The sequence below is a fragment of the Ostrea edulis genome, chromosome 9, assembly GCF_947568905.1.
Source record: "Ostrea edulis chromosome 9, xbOstEdul1.1, whole genome shotgun sequence".
Lineage (NCBI taxonomy): Eukaryota > Metazoa > Mollusca > Bivalvia > Ostreida > Ostreidae > Ostrea > Ostrea edulis.
Window position 1 is genome coordinate 43,299,671 of NC_079172.1, and position 20,163 is coordinate 43,319,833.

At 34.6% G+C, this 20,163-nt stretch overlaps 1 protein-coding gene and 1 long non-coding RNA gene across 4 annotated transcripts in view; both read right to left on the reverse strand.

Moving 5' to 3' along the window:
- Positions 1-616: 616 nt before the first annotated feature.
- Positions 617-11,957, reverse strand: LOC125657582 (uncharacterized). The gene is made up of 4 exons (XR_008798572.1): positions 11,101-11,957; positions 3,880-3,965; positions 3,207-3,261; positions 617-827 (listed from the first exon to the last, which is right to left on the reverse strand). It is a non-coding gene; the product is annotated as an uncharacterized LOC125657582 (long non-coding RNA).
- Positions 11,958-17,644: 5,687 nt separating this feature from the next.
- The window catches only part of LOC125657858 (methanethiol oxidase-like), a 52,853-nt gene continuing 50,334 nt past the window's right edge, over positions 17,645-20,163 (reverse strand). For all 3 annotated transcript variants that reach the window (XM_056149309.1, XM_056149310.1, XM_056149311.1), the window contains exons 9-11: positions 18,792-18,857; positions 18,288-18,433; positions 17,645-18,105 (exon numbers count right to left, since the gene is read on the reverse strand). In XM_056149309.1, coding sequence (XP_056005284.1) covers positions 17,916-18,105; positions 18,288-18,433; positions 18,792-18,857 — 402 coding nt within the window. In that variant the 3' untranslated portion in view covers positions 17,645-17,915. The remainder of the gene's footprint in view (positions 18,106-18,287; positions 18,434-18,791; positions 18,858-20,163) is intronic.

The following is a 20,163-nucleotide window of genomic DNA, read 5'->3' on the forward strand; positions in this document are numbered from 1 at the left end:
TAAGCATCCCCTGTAATATATATCGATATCTTAGATATTTTATAACTGTAAATTATATGAGATATCTTATAAGATTTATTAGATATCTTATCAGAAATAAAAGATACTTCATATATTATATACGATATCCTGATAGGAAAAGATATAAATATGGCGTGCCATACACCTCACTTAGGAAAAAGCTAGATTAGCAGGATTTATAAAATTATATGAATATAAACATATTTAAATTTAAAACTTAACGTACCAATTTTACTCTTTATACTAAAGCAATTCATCAGCAAATGTGAATCATTACTACGGCTGTGCTCTGCAATGCATGCAAGCAGGTAGTTATAGTTATACAGTATTAAAGTTGAAGAAGTACTATGTACAAGTTACTCCTCGTAAATGGAAATTGAATGGTTGAAAATTCCCCACATGTCTTTAAATATACATAGTTTTCTTATCTATATGTATTGATCAGAAAGTAAGACAATGTTACACCACTGTATCTGCATAAAAGTTTTTTTTAAGTCTTAACTCTTAAATATTAAAGAAAGTAAACCTTTAGAGTGGAAAATCTCTACAATATGTCTATGTATACATAAAATCAGATGCTGAAATTTTATTAAATTTAATTCAATATCAGTATATATACATACATTTTAAAGTTATAACAATTTCTTAAAAATTCTTGGAAGTTATCTTTCTAACTTTAGTCTGTGACATGCACTTTAGAGTATCACAGACACCATATTACAGGATTTGAAGGTAGATCCTTAATGTAAACTGATGAATTCATCTAGGAATGTGCACTGCACACCAGCAATTTCCTCAAAATGAATCTGAAAGAAAAAAAATCACAATGATCAATATAAGCTATCTAAATTTCATTTTCCAGTATGAAATATAAATACTGATTGATTGTTTTTTATGTTCGTCAAGAATTTTTCACTCATATTGAGACTTCATCAGTTGTAGGTGAGGTACCATAAATTTAGATCTATGCTTAACGCTCAGGGCCGTAGCAGTGAAGGTTCTCTATAGTACCAACTTAAAAGGCTTTGCATGATATAATATAGGTAAATCAACACAACATGATGTTAACTAATTTGGACCCGTCCTAAAGTCAAAGCCCTGGGGTTGTAAAATTCACAATTTTGGTGCATCCTTTTCTGCTTTTCCTAATTATGCACATACTTTTTACACTGTATCAGCAAACTTAAAAAAGTCTTTCAAATGATAAGGACAATAATCACCTTGGAACTAAAGTCCCTAACCCTGGAATCATGAAATTAATTCAAAGTTTGGTAAAGTCTTGTCTTAATTACTCCTTCTAATTATCTATTCAGTTTCGATTTAGTATCAATAGCATTAAAGACAAGAGGCCCATGGGCCACATTTGCTCACATGAGTTACCTTGGCCCATATCTAAAGATCGTTCTTGTATATTTGCATGTAAAGGTTGATCCCTATTGTGGCCCCAACCTACTCCCATAACCATTATTACAAAAATTGAATCTGCACCATGTCAGGAAGCATTCATGTAAATGTAAATTTCGTTGTCCCAATAGTTCTTGAGAAAAAGATTTTCCCTATATATCTGTATGTTAAACTGTGATCCCCTATCATGGTCCCACCCTTCCGGGGGGGGGGGGGGGACATGGTTTTAACAAACTTAAAATCTGCACTATGTCAGGAAGCTTTCACATAACTGTAAGCCTTTCTGGCTCAGTGCTTCTTTAGAAAATTTTAAAAGATTTCCCCTATATATTTGTATGTGAAATTTTGATCCCTTATAATTGTGGCCCAATCCTACCCCCTGGGGACCATGGTTTTAACAAACTTGAATCTGCACTACGTCAGGAAGCTTTCATGTAAATATAAACTTTTCTGGTCCATTGGTTTTGAGAAGAAGATTTAAAATATTTTCCCTATATATTTCTATGTAAAACTTTGGTCCGCAATTGTGGCCCCATCCTACCCTCGGGGGCCATGATTTTAATAAACTTGAATCTGCACTATATCCGGAAGCTTTCTTGTAAATTTCCTGGCCCAGTGGTTCTTGAGAGGAAGATTTTTTAAGATTTTCCCCATACATTTCCATGTAAAACTTTCATCCCCTATTGTGGCCCCATCCTATCCCTAGGGGTCATGATTTTAATAAACTTGAATCTACACTATGTCAGGAATTCAGCTCCTCTGGCCCTGTAGTTTTTTTTAGAAGATTTTTAAATGACCCCACCCTATTTTTGTTATTATCTCCCCTGTGAAGGGTGGCAAGTTAGGTTGAAATTAACATTATGATTCTGGAGAAGAAGTTGAAAAAGTTGAACAAATGGACTGATGACAGCAAAAAGTGATCAGAATTGCTCTTTCAAGCTTTCAGCTCATGTGAGCTAAAATCAAGTTGGAATTTTTCTATGCTATGTGATTTATTTCTATCTACACTGCATATACACTATATGCCTATTTTACCAGAAAGAAAAATCTTAATTATAACTTTACATACATGTATATATTTTATGATTTTTTTAAAAATAGATATTCAATATAATTAACATTTTATAGAAGAGAAACAAAAATACCACAATCAAAATTTGAAACTAAAGATTGTTTTTTAGGAAATACAAATGTCTCCCTGAGCTCCCCAAATTGGAAGTTCGATGAGTGAAACTGTCCCTTATTGTACTGCATTGTGTGGAGGAGAAAGCATGAGCAGTAGCATATAAGCATTATGACCTCCAATAAACCATATACAAGTGTTCATAAACTATTTTATACCCTCCACCCCTCATATTTTAAGAAAACAATTGGATCTTCCTGTCCCTACAATCTGCCTATTTGCAAATGACATTGAAGTATTGTCAAAAGTTTTAAGTCTAACTCTGATAGTCTATATCAGAGGAGAAGCATTCACAAGCTATTTAAACGTCTTCCATCCCTCTTAGATCCACTATAACTTTTAGGAAAATAATTGGATCATCCCGTCCCAACAATATGCACATCTACATATTGCAATGAAGCATTGTACAAAGTTTCAAGTCAATCCGATACGCCATATAGGAGGAAAAGCATTCACAAAAATTTGTGACAGACAGATGGACAGACAGAAAGTACAAAAACAATATGTCTCCCACTGGAAGAGGGGAGACATAAATAAATTAACTGTAACAACATGCTTCAAAATACTTACGATTTATACTAAGACACTGAATACTTACAATTTACACAAAGACACTGTACTATTTGTTGGGCAGCAATTAAAACATATGGCTTCTAGAAGGAAAAAAAATCATGCAGTTATTCAGTACATGTAACAAAAAATGTAATATTATGAAATCATACGATTTGTCAATAATTAAGATTCAGTATTCCATGAAACAGTGTGTGTCATCTGCAAGTGTACAAATGTACTATACTCAACCAAGAGAGAAAGACAGGCAAACTGATACATGTAGCATAAGCAATAATGTATGTTTTCATGTTTTCATGAAAATATTTCTAAGATCTGCTACATGTACAATTATTTGCTTTATTCTTATAATCTTAATTTTTCTGACTTGTATCAAATGAACGTTTTGAGGTAGAAATTGTGTTTGTGCCTTTGTATGCATGTACATAATTTGTAAATGTAGTTGGACTCTCAAGTAGATTTTACATAATAAAACACTGAACACATACATGTGTTACATATATATACAACCGTAAAAACATGTTTAAATACTATAACAATTTTTTAAGAAACATAATTATCTGCATGCAGTGACACTATAGCTTGGCCAAAACTTTAAGGACAGATAAAATGATCTTGCTTTCTACGTGACAGAATAATCTCCTTTAAAATCTTGAAAACATAATCATTACATTCAATTATAGGAAGATTGATACATGTACCTTGACAAATCTAGGATTCCTTTGAGGACCTCAATATACCCTAGTTGAAATGGTGGTGAATCTCTCAAATTCCCCCAAAAGGTACACTGAAAACATACAGTCACAGATACACAAATATGTATTATGATTTGAAATTTAGGCTAAAATTATAAACTGCTGTGTTTCCTCAAACATTTAAGTCAAAATAATGGCAAGTTGGTTAAGGATAAAAAGAATTCCGCTTTTCTACGATACGCTTCCATGTATTGAGGTGTACTGTACTGTAGACGAGTTGAATATACCAGTTCAAATTTTAATTCAGATTGTAATTTGTATCTTTTTTCTTTAACTATAAACATTAAAGTTTAACATTCTCTGATCACAATCTCCATTTAAACAAATTAATTATGATGTCTTATTGAACATTTAAGGGGCTCATTTTTCACTTGTCAATGCAACTTTTATATTTAGTTTGATTAAAATTACTTTTTATTGATGAATTGAATTACAGATGTCGAGCACTTTTAAATGCCTTAACATTTCTTAGGGCATCATCCAAAAGGTCGTAATCATGAGGTAATGGTTCGGTTCTCGTTCCCAGCTCCGCATCTGGCGTCAAACCTATGATATGTAGTGACTGTTCCTTTGCCAAGTGTCCGGCACTAGTGTCGTTTAAAGTCCTTTACCGGTATTTGTTGACAACTCATACGAGTGAAAAAATCTCGCAAGGGACGACTGATCAAAAGGTATCCAATATGTGTGACCTTGACTAACTTTCAAGGTCTAATAATTCATTAGATAGCTTGTTCATAGAAACTTCGTCTTGATACAAAAATGTCTATGCCCAACTGCCCTAATACCAGTTCAACGTTTGAATATATTTAAAATCTTTTTGTAAAGCTAATATGATGAATTGTTGACTTTTTTATCATCACAGTTTTTATGGTAAAGGTAAACCCGACAATGTGTGAAGTACTATTTATCAGTGACGTAACACCCCCAATGTGACGTAGGTCATGACGTGTAACAACTTTTTCAAAGCTTGTAAAGTCTCAGGCTGTCAAGACCTGTCTCATTCTTGGTCCAAGAGTAGACACTATCGTATCAGTGTAAGATCAACCTTCCGCACAGTTTTAACTTTGATTATATTTCACAATGTATGCCCAGACGGACGAAAGAAAGGCATTTTTCGAAAAAGTGCACAAAGAAGCAAGGAATGCAGGGAAAAAGGGATGGGGAGCACTAAGTTTTCTTGTTGGACTCAAAGGGCAAATTTTTAAGAAATATCCTCTTCCAACAAGCATACCTAATATCCCGACTTTGAATATTCGAAAAGATGCTGTTTCCTCAAAGCTTTATCCAAATGATGTTCCTGAGCTTATCCCGATTCAGATATATGGTGATGGGAATTGTTTATTCAGAACTCTCTCTCTTTTGTGTTTGGACATGAGGACAATTTTAAGGAAATGAGGGTACGAATTGTGTTTGAACTTGTTTCAAAACTGAAGCGCTACACGAATGAAAACACTTTTGTGACCATGTCCACAAACAAAAGTTCACTTCAATATGTCTTTGAAAGTTCCCTGTCAGAAGAGTGTTTAATTACTGGTGATTTGATTGCTTCGTTACAAAAGGAAACAATAAAAACAACCCAGAACGGTTACTATTCAAGCCTTTTACATATGTTCGTAGCTTCTAACGTTTTGCAGAAACCAATCATGTCGATTTTCCCCGAGGTGCAAAACCCTGGTGTAAACAGACAAGATCATAATCAGATTATTGTTCCTCTTGACCGTGCGGATGCTAAAGAATATCAGGATGATATCCACATCATGTGGACTCAAACAATTGCTACAAAAATAGATGGTTGGACACCTAATCATTTTGTTGCCTGTATTCACAAGCATGAGGAACCTCTTTCAAAGCGTTCGAGGTTATCCTTTGAGGATTCTGAACCTCATCGCTCATTTGAACCAAAACAATCACAAGATAGTCCTTCCCCACTCTTGGAGTCTAACACAAATGAGGAGTCTATTGAAACAGGTAAATTGGGGGAAACTGCAAACAAAGAAACAGACAAACATGTTAAGGTTGCTTCCTTTATTGATTCTTCTTCTTCTTCAGAAGATGATATCTCAGAAATACCAGTTCAAAAGGTCCAGGTTGTACATGAAAAATGGCATACACCAGAGATCGGTAGTACCCCAAATCAGCCACGGAATATTTTCTTTCCAGCAAAAAAGTTTGGTAAAAAGATGAGATCTTTCAATGCCTCCTGGTTTGATCGGTGGTCTTAGTTACATTATGTAGAAATCAAAGATGTTGTATTCTGTTTTCCTTGCATAAAATCATTTCAGAAGAAGACTCTCAGTTGTCACAAGAAAGAAAAATCTTTCATATCAAGCGGCTTTAAAAACTGGAAAAAGGCAACCACAAAATTCGCCGCACACGAGAAAATTGATTGCCATAAAGAGGCAATGGAAAGGGAGTTTACGATAAAAGAGGAGGTTAAAGATGTTGGAGAATGTCTTTCAAAGACGCACGAAGTCGAGAAGAAGTCTAACAGAGGTTATTTGCTTAAAATCACAACATTAGTTTCTTGCTCGACAAGGAATCGCTCTTTGGGGTGACAAAGACGAGAAAAACTCGAACTTTAATCAACTTCTCATGCTAGAGGCTAAACGCGATCCCCAGCTTCAGGAATGGCTACAACGCAAGACAAATAAGTATGTTGCTCCAGATATACAAAATGAAATTTTGCAGGTGATGGGGTTGCAGGTTTTGCGACAAATTGTTGCTTTCATCAAATCGTCTGAATTCTTTTCAATAATGGCAGACGAAACACGAGATATTTCCAACAAAGAGCAACTTGTTTTATGCATTCGATGGGTTGATAAAATTTTTACCGCTCATGAAGATTTATTAGGGATGTACTGTCTTTCTGACATTGGGGCTAATTCAATAATTTGGCAAGGGCTCTGCAGGCTCCAAATCTATCGGCGAGTGATGGTCAAAAAATGGCATCAACGACAATGAGTGCTTTGCAAAGTCTCCGAGATGAGACAATCTTCACTCAGTTTTACGAGGAAGTTGTTGAAAAAGCAAAAAAGATGAACATCGATGATCCTGTTCTTCCTAGAAAACGCAAATTCCTCGTAAACTTGATGATGGGACAGCAGCACATACTTTTTCATCGTGTGCAGATATGTATAGGAAAGATTTCTACGAGGCATTAGATCTGCTTTTAGCTGGCATAAAATCTAGATTTGACCAACCAGGTTACAAAGCTTATGTTAATCTTGAAAACCTCGTAATTAAGGCTTGCACAGGTCAAACGTTTGAAGAAGAATTCAATTTTGTCACGACCCTATATGATACAGATTTGAAGCCAAAGGATCTTCACTGCCAGCTTATAATGTTAAAGACTGTTTTGCCAAAAGACTTTACGCCAGATATACCAAGTGTGGTTGAATTTTTCAGACATTCAATTGAAAAAAGTCTGTTTGCCGAGATCCTCAAAATTCTCAAACTAATTTTGGTACTTCCTGCAACTAACGCTACCAGTGAGCGCTCATTCAGCGCCTTGAAAAGATTGAAAACATCACGGAGATCAACAATGAGCCAAATACGAACAAACAATATGCTTTTATTGCTTGTTCATAAAAATGAGACTGATGAACTGAATCCAGAAAAAATAGTTGAGGAGTTCGTAAGTGAAAGTGAACACAGACTGGCGATTTTTGGAAAGTTTACCGAATACTAAATACCTTATGACTCAGAAATGATTGATAACAAAATGATAAACATATAAACAAAAACAAAAAAGATTTAAAAAATCCTTAACACCCCCCTCCAAAAAAAACAAAACAAAACAAACAAAACTTAAAATTAAAGTTGAAGGGTTTTCTGGGAAACTAATTAGATTCTATGTACATAATTAGATTTATGTACATCACGTACACCTCAATGCTTGCACATATTTATGCAGTTATCTTTTTACTAATGGTTTTGTCGATATCACTTTTTTGTCGTAAATTACTTTGGTGTGGTGCCATCGTATCGATGGCAATTTACTGAAATGCGGTAGTTCATTCTAATACCGAGACGTATTTAATTCCTATTACATGAATACACTTGTACATGCACTACTAAAATAGTGTAAATATCATCAAAATTATCTAAACGTAGACCATTTATAATCGGAGTTTTACGAAGAGGCTTACTTTTACAATCGACGGCTGACTTTTATAATATAAAGGGACCAACTCCAAATATGAAAAAAATTGGGAGTGGTATTTGCAAAATTCAAAGACTTTACCGCATTCATGTTGTATATATTGTTTGATGTCCCACTCATATGGGATTGTGGTAGCTCAGTAGTAGAGTGTTCGCTTCGTAACCAGGAGGTCGTGAATTCAAGCCCCGTTCGTGCCATGGCCACGTCAAACCTAATATTGATTGATTTAATATTGTTTAACGTCCCTTTTGAGTATTTTCCAATCATATGACAAACCTAAGCTATCAAAATAGGTAGTGATTGCTACTTCGCAAAAAGCTCGGCATTTAGAAACGAGAATCACGGGTCGTTCAGGTATCACCTTAACAACGGAGTTTCCGTGTCGCGGCATGTGTTGGCAGTTGGCACGAAAGAGCCCTCACTACTAAGGCGCTGAGCGCTAAATATTGGCCGGGTCTTCCTTTGTGGTACTTCACCTACAGATGGTGACCTCTCAATATGAGTGAAACATCCCGGAAGCAACCAATCAATCAAATGGAGACGTCATCATTGCCGGTGATTGGCTGCAAGGTGTAGGCCCATGCTCTACGGCCTTTGAGCAGGGGTGGATATTTATCGTGCCACACTCTTTGTCACACGGGGCCTTGGTTTTTCCAGTCTTATCGGAAGGATCGCCCCATTTAGTCGCCTCTTACGACAAACAAGGGGTATTGAGGAGCCATTCTAATCCGGTTATCCACGGGGTATGGCATTTCTAAAGGACAAGCGCATGTCAAATGCTTATATCGATAATGTAAAGAATATACTAGTACACTGGGGAATAATCGTTTTTCATGGGGGCCAATTTTCATGAGTCATTGAATTACCACAAACATTGTTGATTCTACTGTGTATATTAATTGATATACATGTATACAATTACATATCACGTATTGGTTGTCCACACTTTTAGACCTAGATATTCAACACGGAAGAGAGGGAAACAAGGACGTAAACTTTTTTTGAAAATGAGAGGGAGGGGCTATGAAAAAACATATCTCGACAAGCTACCCAGATCTCACCTTTTTGATCTAGTATAGAGCTGTCATTCAAAGGTAGGTTTGTGGGTGGGTGGGTGGGGGTTGATTTGTTCCTGGGGGAGCCAGGATCCTAAGATGTGATATATAGAGAACTTTTAAACTTTGAGGGCTGATGACACATTATTTAGAAATGTCAGGATAACTCGTGTTCGCCTGCTTATATTGAGCACGCTATGATACATTTATGATATACAGTAAATTCGCAATGGATTAATACGAGTTGTACATTGCGAAAGTGTTGAACAAATGTAGACAGAATAGGAGTTGCTAAAAAGTTTACAATACTCTATCAATAAACATAATAATCGGATCGATTGTAAAAGTAAGCCTCTTCGTAAAACTCCATCACCCCATAAATTGACTTTATCTGCAATATATTGGCAAACATACACCTATTTACAAATATCTATATCAATCTTTTTTTTTAATCATTTACTTAACTTTCGTAATATGTATCTTTTTCGTGGTAATTTTGCTTCCCCCCCCCCAAATAATTTCACATTTCTCTTAATTTTCCGCCATGTTGAACACTTGATGCTCCCGCTAAAGTCAGGAGTAAACTTTTCCAACCCGTGTTCAACTCTAGTGTTATGGAATACTCGGTTTATGTACAACTCTAGTGTTATGGAATACTCGGTTTATGTACAACTCTAGTGTTATGGAATACTCGGTTTATGTACAACTCTAGTGTTATGGAATACTCGGTTTATGTACAACTCTAGTGTTATGGAATACTCGGTTTATGTACAACTCTAGTGTTATAGAATACTCGGTTTATGTACAACCCTAGTAACTCGAGTTGTTCAATCAAACGTGTCCCATGTGAACAGAAAGATGGAAGAGGCGATCGAGATATTTGAAGATTTCAAGAGAATAATTTGTATCGATACCTGCAACAAATTGTGTCCGAGCAGGTTCTGCTTTGTCTTTCGCGGTAGGCTTTTGATATTTGACATGTACATGATCATCTCATGTAGATGTGCTGGGTACCATCTAGTGACCTTTGATCTTGAACCTTTATGTTCACACAACTTTTGAAGCTTTTATAGATAAATTCCTCTAGCCAATGTGTCGTGTTCCTAGTTTGTGACGTTGAAATTTCATAGATATCTAGTTATATAAGCATAATAAACTTATGCATAAATGTACAATTTGTTTTACCATACTTTAAAGATTCAGATTAAGCTTATGAGACGGTGTATGTATATACCCCCCCCTCCCACCTCTTGTTGGAAATCGCGGACGAGTCGATTCTGAGGCCTTTGATTAATTCACATGGGTGGGGGTAGGACTATATCTAATTCACATGGGTGGGGGTAGAGCTATTTGTCATTCACAGGGGTGGGGTAGGACTATTTTAAATCACAAGAGTGGGGTTATGGCTATTTTTAATTCACATGAGTGGGGGTAGGACTATTTTTAATTCACAAGAGTGGGGATAGGACTATTTTTAATTCACATGAGTGGGAGTAGGACTATTTTTAATTCGCATGAGTGGGGTTAGGGCTATTTTTAATTCACAAGAGTGGGGGTAGGGCTATTTTTAATTCACAAGAGTGGGGGTAGGACTACTTTTAATTCACATGAATGGAGTTAGGGCTATTTTTAATTCCCATGAGTGGGGTTAGGGCTATTTTTAATTCACATGAGTGGGAGTAGGACTATTTTTAATTCACATGAGTGGGGGTAGGACTATTTTTAATTCACAAGAGTGGGGGTAGGGCTATTTTTAATTCACAAGAGTGGGGTTAGGACTACTTTTAATTCACATGAGTGGGGTTTGGGCTATTTTTAATTCACATGAGTGGGGTTAGGGCTATTTTAATTCACATGAGTGGGGTTAGGGCTATTTTAATTCACATGAGTGGAGGTAGGGCTATTTTAATTCACACTATATAATCCAAATTAAAATGCAATATGCCTTACCAATATACAATAGTGCCTCCTTAATGGATATGCCAGATTCTGAAATACAATTCTCGATTAATGACCACCTATATTTAGAGACTGTTGATGGAAATTAGAACAAAAACAATATCCTTTGCAAGCTATGTAAAAGAAAGAAAAAAAGAATTAAGTGAAAAAGGAAAAAGAATTGTTAGATGGCCTTTTATAATTAAGAGATGATTATGAACATCATATGGATACAATAAATGAAAAGAAAAAAGAATTAGAAACATTAAGAATGCAGAAACTAATGGGTAATATGGTGAGATCCCATGCTAAATGGATTAATGAAGGCGAAAAACCAACAAATTACTTTTCAAATCTTGAAAATCGCAATTATACAAGTAAGATAATACCTAAGATAATTAAAACTGATAATGACATGCAAATAGAAATAACAAAACAAAATAAAATTTTAAGAGAAAGTGAGACATTTTACAAAAATCTATATAATCCCCAACAACAGAAAGAGTCCAAAATTTATTTAAATGATAAATTAAAGGACTATAAAGTACCACAACTTACGTACAAGGGGGAAAATATCCGTTGAAGGTAAAATTACATGTACATGTATAATGAGGGTTTGGTAGTATTGAAGAATATGGCTAACAACAAAAGTCCAGGGAGCGATGGATTTACTGTGGAATTTTTTTAAAATATTTTGGAAAAAGATAGGACATTTTGTCATTAGATCTATAAATTATGGTTATGAAATAGGGGAACTATTATCTACACAAAAGCAGAGGGATTATAACATGTGTGGAAAAAGAAGGAAAAAGGTAAATTCTATTTAGATAACTGGAGACATATATCATTATTAAATGTAGTCTACAAAATTGGGTCGGGGTGTATTGCTAGAAGACTGAGACATGTATTAGACACTATAATCAGTTCTGAGCAGACAGGATTTATTCCAGGGAGATTTATAGGAGAAAATACATAATCTAATGAATTATACAGAAATTAACCATATACCGGGTGTCTTAGTAATGATTGATTTCGAAAAGGCTTTTGATTCAGGATCATGGAAATTCATTTCTGAAACTGAAATACTTCAATTTTGGACCATCCTTTTGCCAGTGGGTTGCAACTTTTCAACATAATACTGTTCCCAGTGTAACTCAAGCAGATATCCTGTCTAATTTCTTTAAACTTGGAAGGGGTTGTAGACAAGGAGACCCAATCTCACCGTACATTTTTTACAATGCGCAGAAATCTTACCTGTAAAAAATAAAAAATAATGAAAGTATTAAAGAGGTATAAAATGTGTCCATGATTTATTAGGTACAAATTGTATTTACATTTTGTCTTGAAAAACTTCAAAATCAATTCAACATTAACGTAGTTCCACATTCCTGTGACGTCATAGGATTTTGCAAAGTCAATGATTTAATGACAGGAACATAAATTGTGTTGGAGTCTTTTTCAATAGTCATTGTAAAAAATCTTGTTAGTCATAAAATATTTCAAAAGTCTTAGTTATATTTCAAAAGTCATTGATATGTTTCAAAATATTGAATCCAAGGACAATAACTCTGTTTTCATTAAATTATTTTATCAAGTTCATTATGCGATAGATTTCCTTTATTTTTTACTAACATTTTACCAAGGTGATAAGGAATCATTATCTGTGTCTTTTCATGAAATTACATAAAATTTTAATCCCGAGTGATTTTGAATAGCTCAACTGTATGGTGCCAGACTTCATTTTTTTATGGGGGGAGTATACATACTCTGGAAGCTATAGATTTGAAATTACATGTATTAAGGAAAGGTATGGATTTTTTTTTCATAAATAACTATAACAGATGTACATCTATTAATATAAACAGAAAAAAATGATATGTAAACCATGCAATAAGGAAAATGCGTCCACTTTTGTTTGTTTTTTAACATTTTGGAGAATAACGCTATTTCAATAATTTTGCACATATCATTCTAAAACTTGATGAACATATTGAAAATGGCATGTGTTTTAATTATTGACATGTTTCCCGATAAATAAATGCAATTCAAAAAATATTTTGTTGTCTTTATTTTAAAATAACAACAAATAACTGTTTCCAATGAATTTCATAAAAATCTACATAGGGGTACACGACTTCAGTAGTGTCTGTAATGAAAATTAATATGGAAATCCTTAACTGTTTTGCCTTTTTTCATTACTCTGAATGTTAATTTATTGATTCCAAACAAAAAAATGCTACCTATACCCCAAAATTTCAGGACTAAGGACCCACCTTAAGATTAACCATTTGACTTACACGGAAATTAAGCAAGTCATACGGAACGATATAAAGAAGTTTAATTTCTATAGAGAGGAAATCATTCTTAAACCACACATTCCATTGAATATCAAAGTTTTTGTATTTTCAAAAAAGGGATCTAAACCCATGTATAAAATTTTGAATAAACAAATGGTGAAGCCAGTGGGTGAAAAAAAGTGGGATAGATATTTCAACATCACACAATAAAAGTGGAAAGTAATATATGATCTGCCTTTTTCAATCACTCAAAATAGTAAATTACAATGGTTGCAATTCAGAATTAATCATTACATTCTGACTACAAATAGTTCTATGTTTAAAATTGGCAAAGAAAACTCAAACTTATGTGATATATGTAAAAACGAAGAAGAAACGTCAATCTATCATCTGTTGTGGGGTTGTCCTCTTGTCCAAAATTTACTTGGAGAATTCATTAATCTTTGTAATTCAAAAAATGCCATTTTAAATTTGGATGTAATTACCTTAATATTTGAAAAATTAAACAAAAGTGATTCAGCCAAAAATATCATGTTAATGGCCATAAAATTCATTCCGTTCCGTTTTCCATTCCGTGTTTTAGCAACACCGATGCAAACAATCGGTGCGAATAAGATTTAATAAAAATTTCACTTGTATTTGATGAAAAGAGTCGTTGAAATACGCTAAAATTACAATGAGTCGGTCAGGTATTATCAGTAAAGAACCGGACGAAATAATATGTAGCTAAAACTCTAGTAAAATTAATTACCTTTCTGCACTTTTGTCCCAGAATTAATTAGAGTACATAAGATATGAAAATACTACTCACCGACTGTTATTAATTTGTTGTTATGAATATGACTTTATCGTAGAAGTGAATATTTTCTATTCTTATAGTGATTTCTGTTCTTAAAAGAATAGTAAACGTTATAAAAATATTACACACGTAACGTTACATAAACGTAATGCAATATACATGTATTCAGGAGGAAGGTGTCAACTTTGCAATGTCATAACTCAATATATAAAAGGAGTTTCACTGAAATATTTCATATTTTTATTTATTGATATAAAACCTATCTGAAAATGTTAAAATCTTATTTTATTGAAAATACTCAATAAGCTTGGTTTTCTGGTGGCTCATCGCATTATATATATATATATATATATATATATATATATATATATATATATATATATAATCCAAATAGAAAGAGTTGATATCACACAGTCAAAATAATTCAATAAAAAAAAAAACCAGGAAAATATACAGTTCCAAAATATATTTAAATCACTAGCGCTTTCTGGATTTTAACATCCATCCTCAGGTGAATACAAATTAATAATGAATACAAAGTTGTTTATCTTAGAGACGTCTATTGTGACGTCATGATAGTCTTTGCGAGGAAGGAATAGATACATGACGTCATAATACAAAAGTTCGGGAAAGGTGACTTGGACAAAATAAGCATGAACATTTAGCAAGTCTCATGGACGTTGATTCTGTTTTAAGTTTATAAAATGGAAATACGCTGTAGTTGCCTCTAGCACAGGTGTCAAAATGTTCGCTGCATGGGGTATTTCTTGTACTGGGATCGTTAATTTGTTGGCGATGGACAACAATTTTTTTATTGAATTATATATATATATATATATATATATATATATATATATATATATATATATATATAATGAGATGTTTAAATAATAGCCTATCCATGGACTCTCTCTCTCTCTCTCTCTCTCTCTCTCTCTCTCTCTCTAACAATGACATCAATAATATATAATCATGTTTTGTCATCATATATCCACATACATGTATAATGTATAATAGTGTATTACATCTATATTCATATGGAAATAAATATTGTAACACCACAAAAAGAATTTAATTCACATGGGGGTGGGGTGGGATGCAAGATCTTTATGTTATCCTAACTGTATCCTCACGGTAATTCTCATCTCATTAGAGTTCAATACATTAATAAGATGCACATCTTGCGAACTGTCATCCGTTGAGGATCGAAAAGCGTGTCTTGGCATCGGCGTGAAACTTTCCGACAAACAGCTCAGAATTATATATATGGTTACAGATAGTATACATATTTTATTCCAACATGTCCAAATCGTCCTGATTGGTAGGTCTATTTTTAATTTGCATGGGGTGGAAGGCATGAGATTTATATATGCTATCTACACTGTATCTTAGTTCTCGGCTTATTATAGTTCAACACATTAATCAATATGCACATCTTGGGAACTGTTATGGTTAACATCTCAGTCACTTCTTAGAAGAAGTGAAATGGTTTTGGTAAGCAAGGTTTTAGAATATTTAAAAAGGATGGTCTTAAAAGATCTTAAGAAGTGACTGAGATGTTAATTAACCCGTGGCACGATAAAGATCCCTTCCTGCTCAAAGGCCGTAAGCTCAGAGCATAGGCCTAAATTCTGCAGATTCTCAAGAGGGGTGTTAAATAATATCCAATCAATCAATCAAATTAAGTTTAGGAGATGCGGGCAGAAACCCCAGCTGTGCCTTGGGTCTAATATTTGGACCTATCTCCACAGGGGCTAAGCCCGTTTTGGGCCCGAACTGTGACAGAGTTCGGGCCCAAAACGGGCTTAGTCCCTGTGCCTATCTCTAATTGAATTGAATATAAGTGGAGATAGAACATACAGGTTTAATTCAGTTCCATCTAATCATGAATGAAATAAACCCATCTTTAATGTTCCACTATTTGACCTTGTTTTTCTAAACTGAATATTCGACATCATCTTCAAATTATTAGCCTATCTCTAAATCAATTAATCATTAAGGATGGGCATATTTTACTAAGAAATTTCATTTAATTTCAATTTAATTGGATCTATATCTATTTATTGAATTTGACCTATCTTTAATTCGTTTAGGGATATGTTCAATAGTGTCCGTGATGCAGTCCATTATACTTTCAGTGGTTCACGTCAAGTTGTATCTCCACGCCTTCCGACAGAACCTCACCTGTGAATAGGTGACAGCAAGCATCGTGAACCCGTGGGGATCCGGGTTAGAACACTTATTCAGTACCCCTTGCGTGTCGTAAGAGGCGACTAAATGGGGTGGTCCTTCGGATAAGACCGCAAGAACCAAGGCCCCGTGTCACAGCAGGTGTAGCACGGTAAATATTCCTTCCTGTTCGAAGGCGGAAAGCGCCAAGCAAAGGTCCTATAATTCTGCAGAACTTCACCGGCAATGGTGACGTCTCCATATGAGTGAAAAATTCTCGAGAGGAATATATACAATATACAACCAACCATGCACCGTGATAATAAAGAAAGACTTTCCCTGTGCTTTGTTTGGAGTTTCTAACTCTAATCTCTGGGAAGACATAGATAGGACGATTGTTAGCTGCAATAATGTAGCCCTCTCTGATTTTTTTTTTTTTTTTTTTTTTTTAGGGAGAGGGCTACAACTCCTTAGGATCTCCGTAATGGTGCAAATGCGGGAGTGATTCACTCCCGCAACATTTGCGCTCATTCTAAACATTTCCTGACTTTCTTTACGTAAATAAAATGATATTCTATGTTTCTTAGTCATTATATAAATTTACAACCTGCAACTTTAGATTTGTGAGGCTCTGTTCTACCGTTTTCAACAATTTCGATAAATTCCAATTTCTCGATTCATATTTGTGCGCCATGTTTGATGTACTGAAGTTTCAACTTCCGGTTGTCAAATCATTTGCATATGCCATATAAGGTAGTATTTACATCAATGGAAAAGTATGGAGGCGAAAGCTATTTCGTCGGTATTGAAAAGGTTTGAATTTAATATCAAGTTTAAAACCGAACAGCAGAGTGTAAATTCTTTCTGCAACAATATGATTTTCCTTTCTTTGTCGAAGTGGCTCGAGTAACTACATTTTCGAGCTGATTGTCAATGATTAGGCTTTTCATTAGATCCACCTACGAGATCTCGCGATAACAAGCATGGCGGAGCAGACGAAGAATTTTGCATGCTGTACATTATATTTAATGAAAAACACCTTTATTAGACATGCCCGAGCACAAAGTTGGTACTCCTTTTGGTGTAAACAACATTTGGGAGTAATACACAGAGTTTATTATCGGTTATTCATAAAATTATTTTGCACCATTACGGAGATCCTATGGAATTGTAGCCCTATCCCGAAAACGTCAGAATTAAAAAAAAAATTGGATAGGGCTACATTATTGCAGCTAGACGATTGTAGGCATATACTGTACATCTTCAATAAGTGCATCAGAAAATCAGACGCTTTATAATGCGTAAGTTTAATTCTGGTTTACATATTTAACAGCCATTAACAATAGATATACAATTTACACATCCGTTAATCATAGTAATTACACACATGTTCATAAAAATCATGTAACCACTAAACAATAGTGAAAGCATTAACGTAAATTAACATGGCCTGGCTTATAAAGCCAATGAAATTGTTCCAGTGATGAGAATGTCCATTAGGTATCGATTGCACGTCCACTAGATATCTATTAGATGTCCATTAAAAGTTCACTTCGGCACATCTACATCTTGTTCTTTATGGCGGTATGAGCCAGCCAGATATCCGAGCTGCAGTCTCCTCCTGGGTACCTCACCTCGTGGGCTAGCATAGGACCCTGGGGCTCTTTGCCGAAATCAACGAGGAAATTCGGGTTCAGGGACAGACCTCCCGTGACATTATTTACGTCCAAAATGTACATCTGGCATCCGTTTCTGGTACAAAAAAATCAATATAGATAGTTTGCCAAATTGATCGCTATCATCATATTAGATCGTTAAATCATCATTATTGGAATGGACGAGTTTTATAAAACTCTGCTCTAATTATTTAATTATGAATAAATCTTACATTTTGAAAAGTTGATAAAAACAAGAAGTTGTGTAAGAATAGTTACTTGTGCATGTCGGGGTAGAATTGTTCGTCCCACTTAGAGTAGAGCGATGTGGTGACGTACAATCTTTTCCCGTCCAGACTCAGCTGAATCATTTGTGGGGAACCGCGGAGGCGTTCGCCTTTCACGTACACCGGATCGGGCTGGCTCTGAAAATTTATGAAATAAAATCATATCTACAAAACAAATGGCGTCATTGCAGACAAAAACACATTCTCATAAAATTATCAGCCAAAGATAATCATTCGTACTTGTAGTTAAAAATGAAATACCATAAATCCAGCATTTTACGTGGAGATTCATTTTGTAAATTTGGATCAAAATTTTGCGTTTCTTTTACGAGTATCAGAATTTTGCGAATCATTATCAAATACCTAAAATAGATATCAAGCGCTTTATTAGAATTCGTTTTCGAGAAAACATATTTGTGAATTAAAAAAGCCCTTACGTGTACGTCTTTGTTAAACAACCGTGGTACATTAAAATGGAAGTTCATAGAATCACTACCTTTAGTTCCGGGTCATCTAGCACCTTGACCTTTCCATCTTTACAAATACTTCCTCCTAGGAATACCTGGAACGTAAGAGCATTGTCCTTGAGGTTTTTATAGAAAATCTTTTAAGACAGGTATTTCCATAAAAGATAAAATGTTTTCCTTCTTGTTCATTGAAAAATTCTTTACATCGCAGGGTTTGACACTAATTTAAGGCACGTCCGACCGACTGAGTCTACTAAATGATAGGTCCGGTCGGGTAAAATGTCAATTTACTAGTCCGACTGGTCGTGTTGAAAAAATAACAAGAAACTTTATTTTAAACCATAAGATATTTTATTCTTAACTAAAAAGAATAACCGCATGATGACACAATCTCTATTTTTAGTTCTAATAATTAAGTCGCGGTCGGAAGTGGTGATTTACGACATCTACTCGATGTTAATGTGTGTAAAGTTGTTTTAGATGAATTTATTTTCATTTTTTTTTTTAAAACCTAGTTTATTTGAATCAAATATAAGAAAGTGTTTATCAAATTAATTGTAAAATGCCATTTTTCGGTGTTGACATATGTGCGGGAATGTCTCTATATTCAAATACGACTTCTCGTCCTCAAGGAAAGATGTCCCAAGAGAAAAAAAGTAAAAGGTTGGGAAGAAACCAAGCAAGACTTATGAAATAGAGATTTAAAAAACGGTTGAGGCCATTTTATTTTCAATTGACTAGAGAATTTCCATGCCAGGTAGAATTTATAGAAACAGAAAATGTATTTGAAAATGAAAGCGTTAAATTGAATGACGAGACTAAAGCTCTATTTTGAGACAATTAAGTATGTTTTAGTTCATGCAAACTCAATGTTTGTCATTTGAATTAAGTACATTTAAATATGGAGAAACTATTAGTTTCTGGAAAGTTGGTCGGGGCAAGTGGATGTAAGGTCAGGTCTAGCAAAAATCATTTGAAGTAGCCCGACTGGTCTAGTGCTAAAAAAAGTAAATATCAAACCCTGCATCGTTCGGTATAACAATAACGCTATGTATCTCACATAAATTGCGGTTAACTCTTACCTAAATAGATCTGCATTAAGTGAAGAAATATTGAATATTTCACTATATGTGGATACCTACTTCCGCCTGGGTTGAACTCATGACCTGCCGAGAAATCTCACGCGTTGTCGCACGCGCTACACGGTGATTGAGAAAGAAAATTAGATAATAGTTCAATCTCAAAAGCGAGAAATATCTTTTCTCAATCTTTTCTCATTGATCGGTCCCGTGTCGATCCAGGTTAGAATAGTTCCTCAGTACCCCTTTCTTGTCGTAAAATGCGACTGAATGGGGCGGTCCTTCGGATAAGACCACGAAACCCGATGACCCATAGATCCCT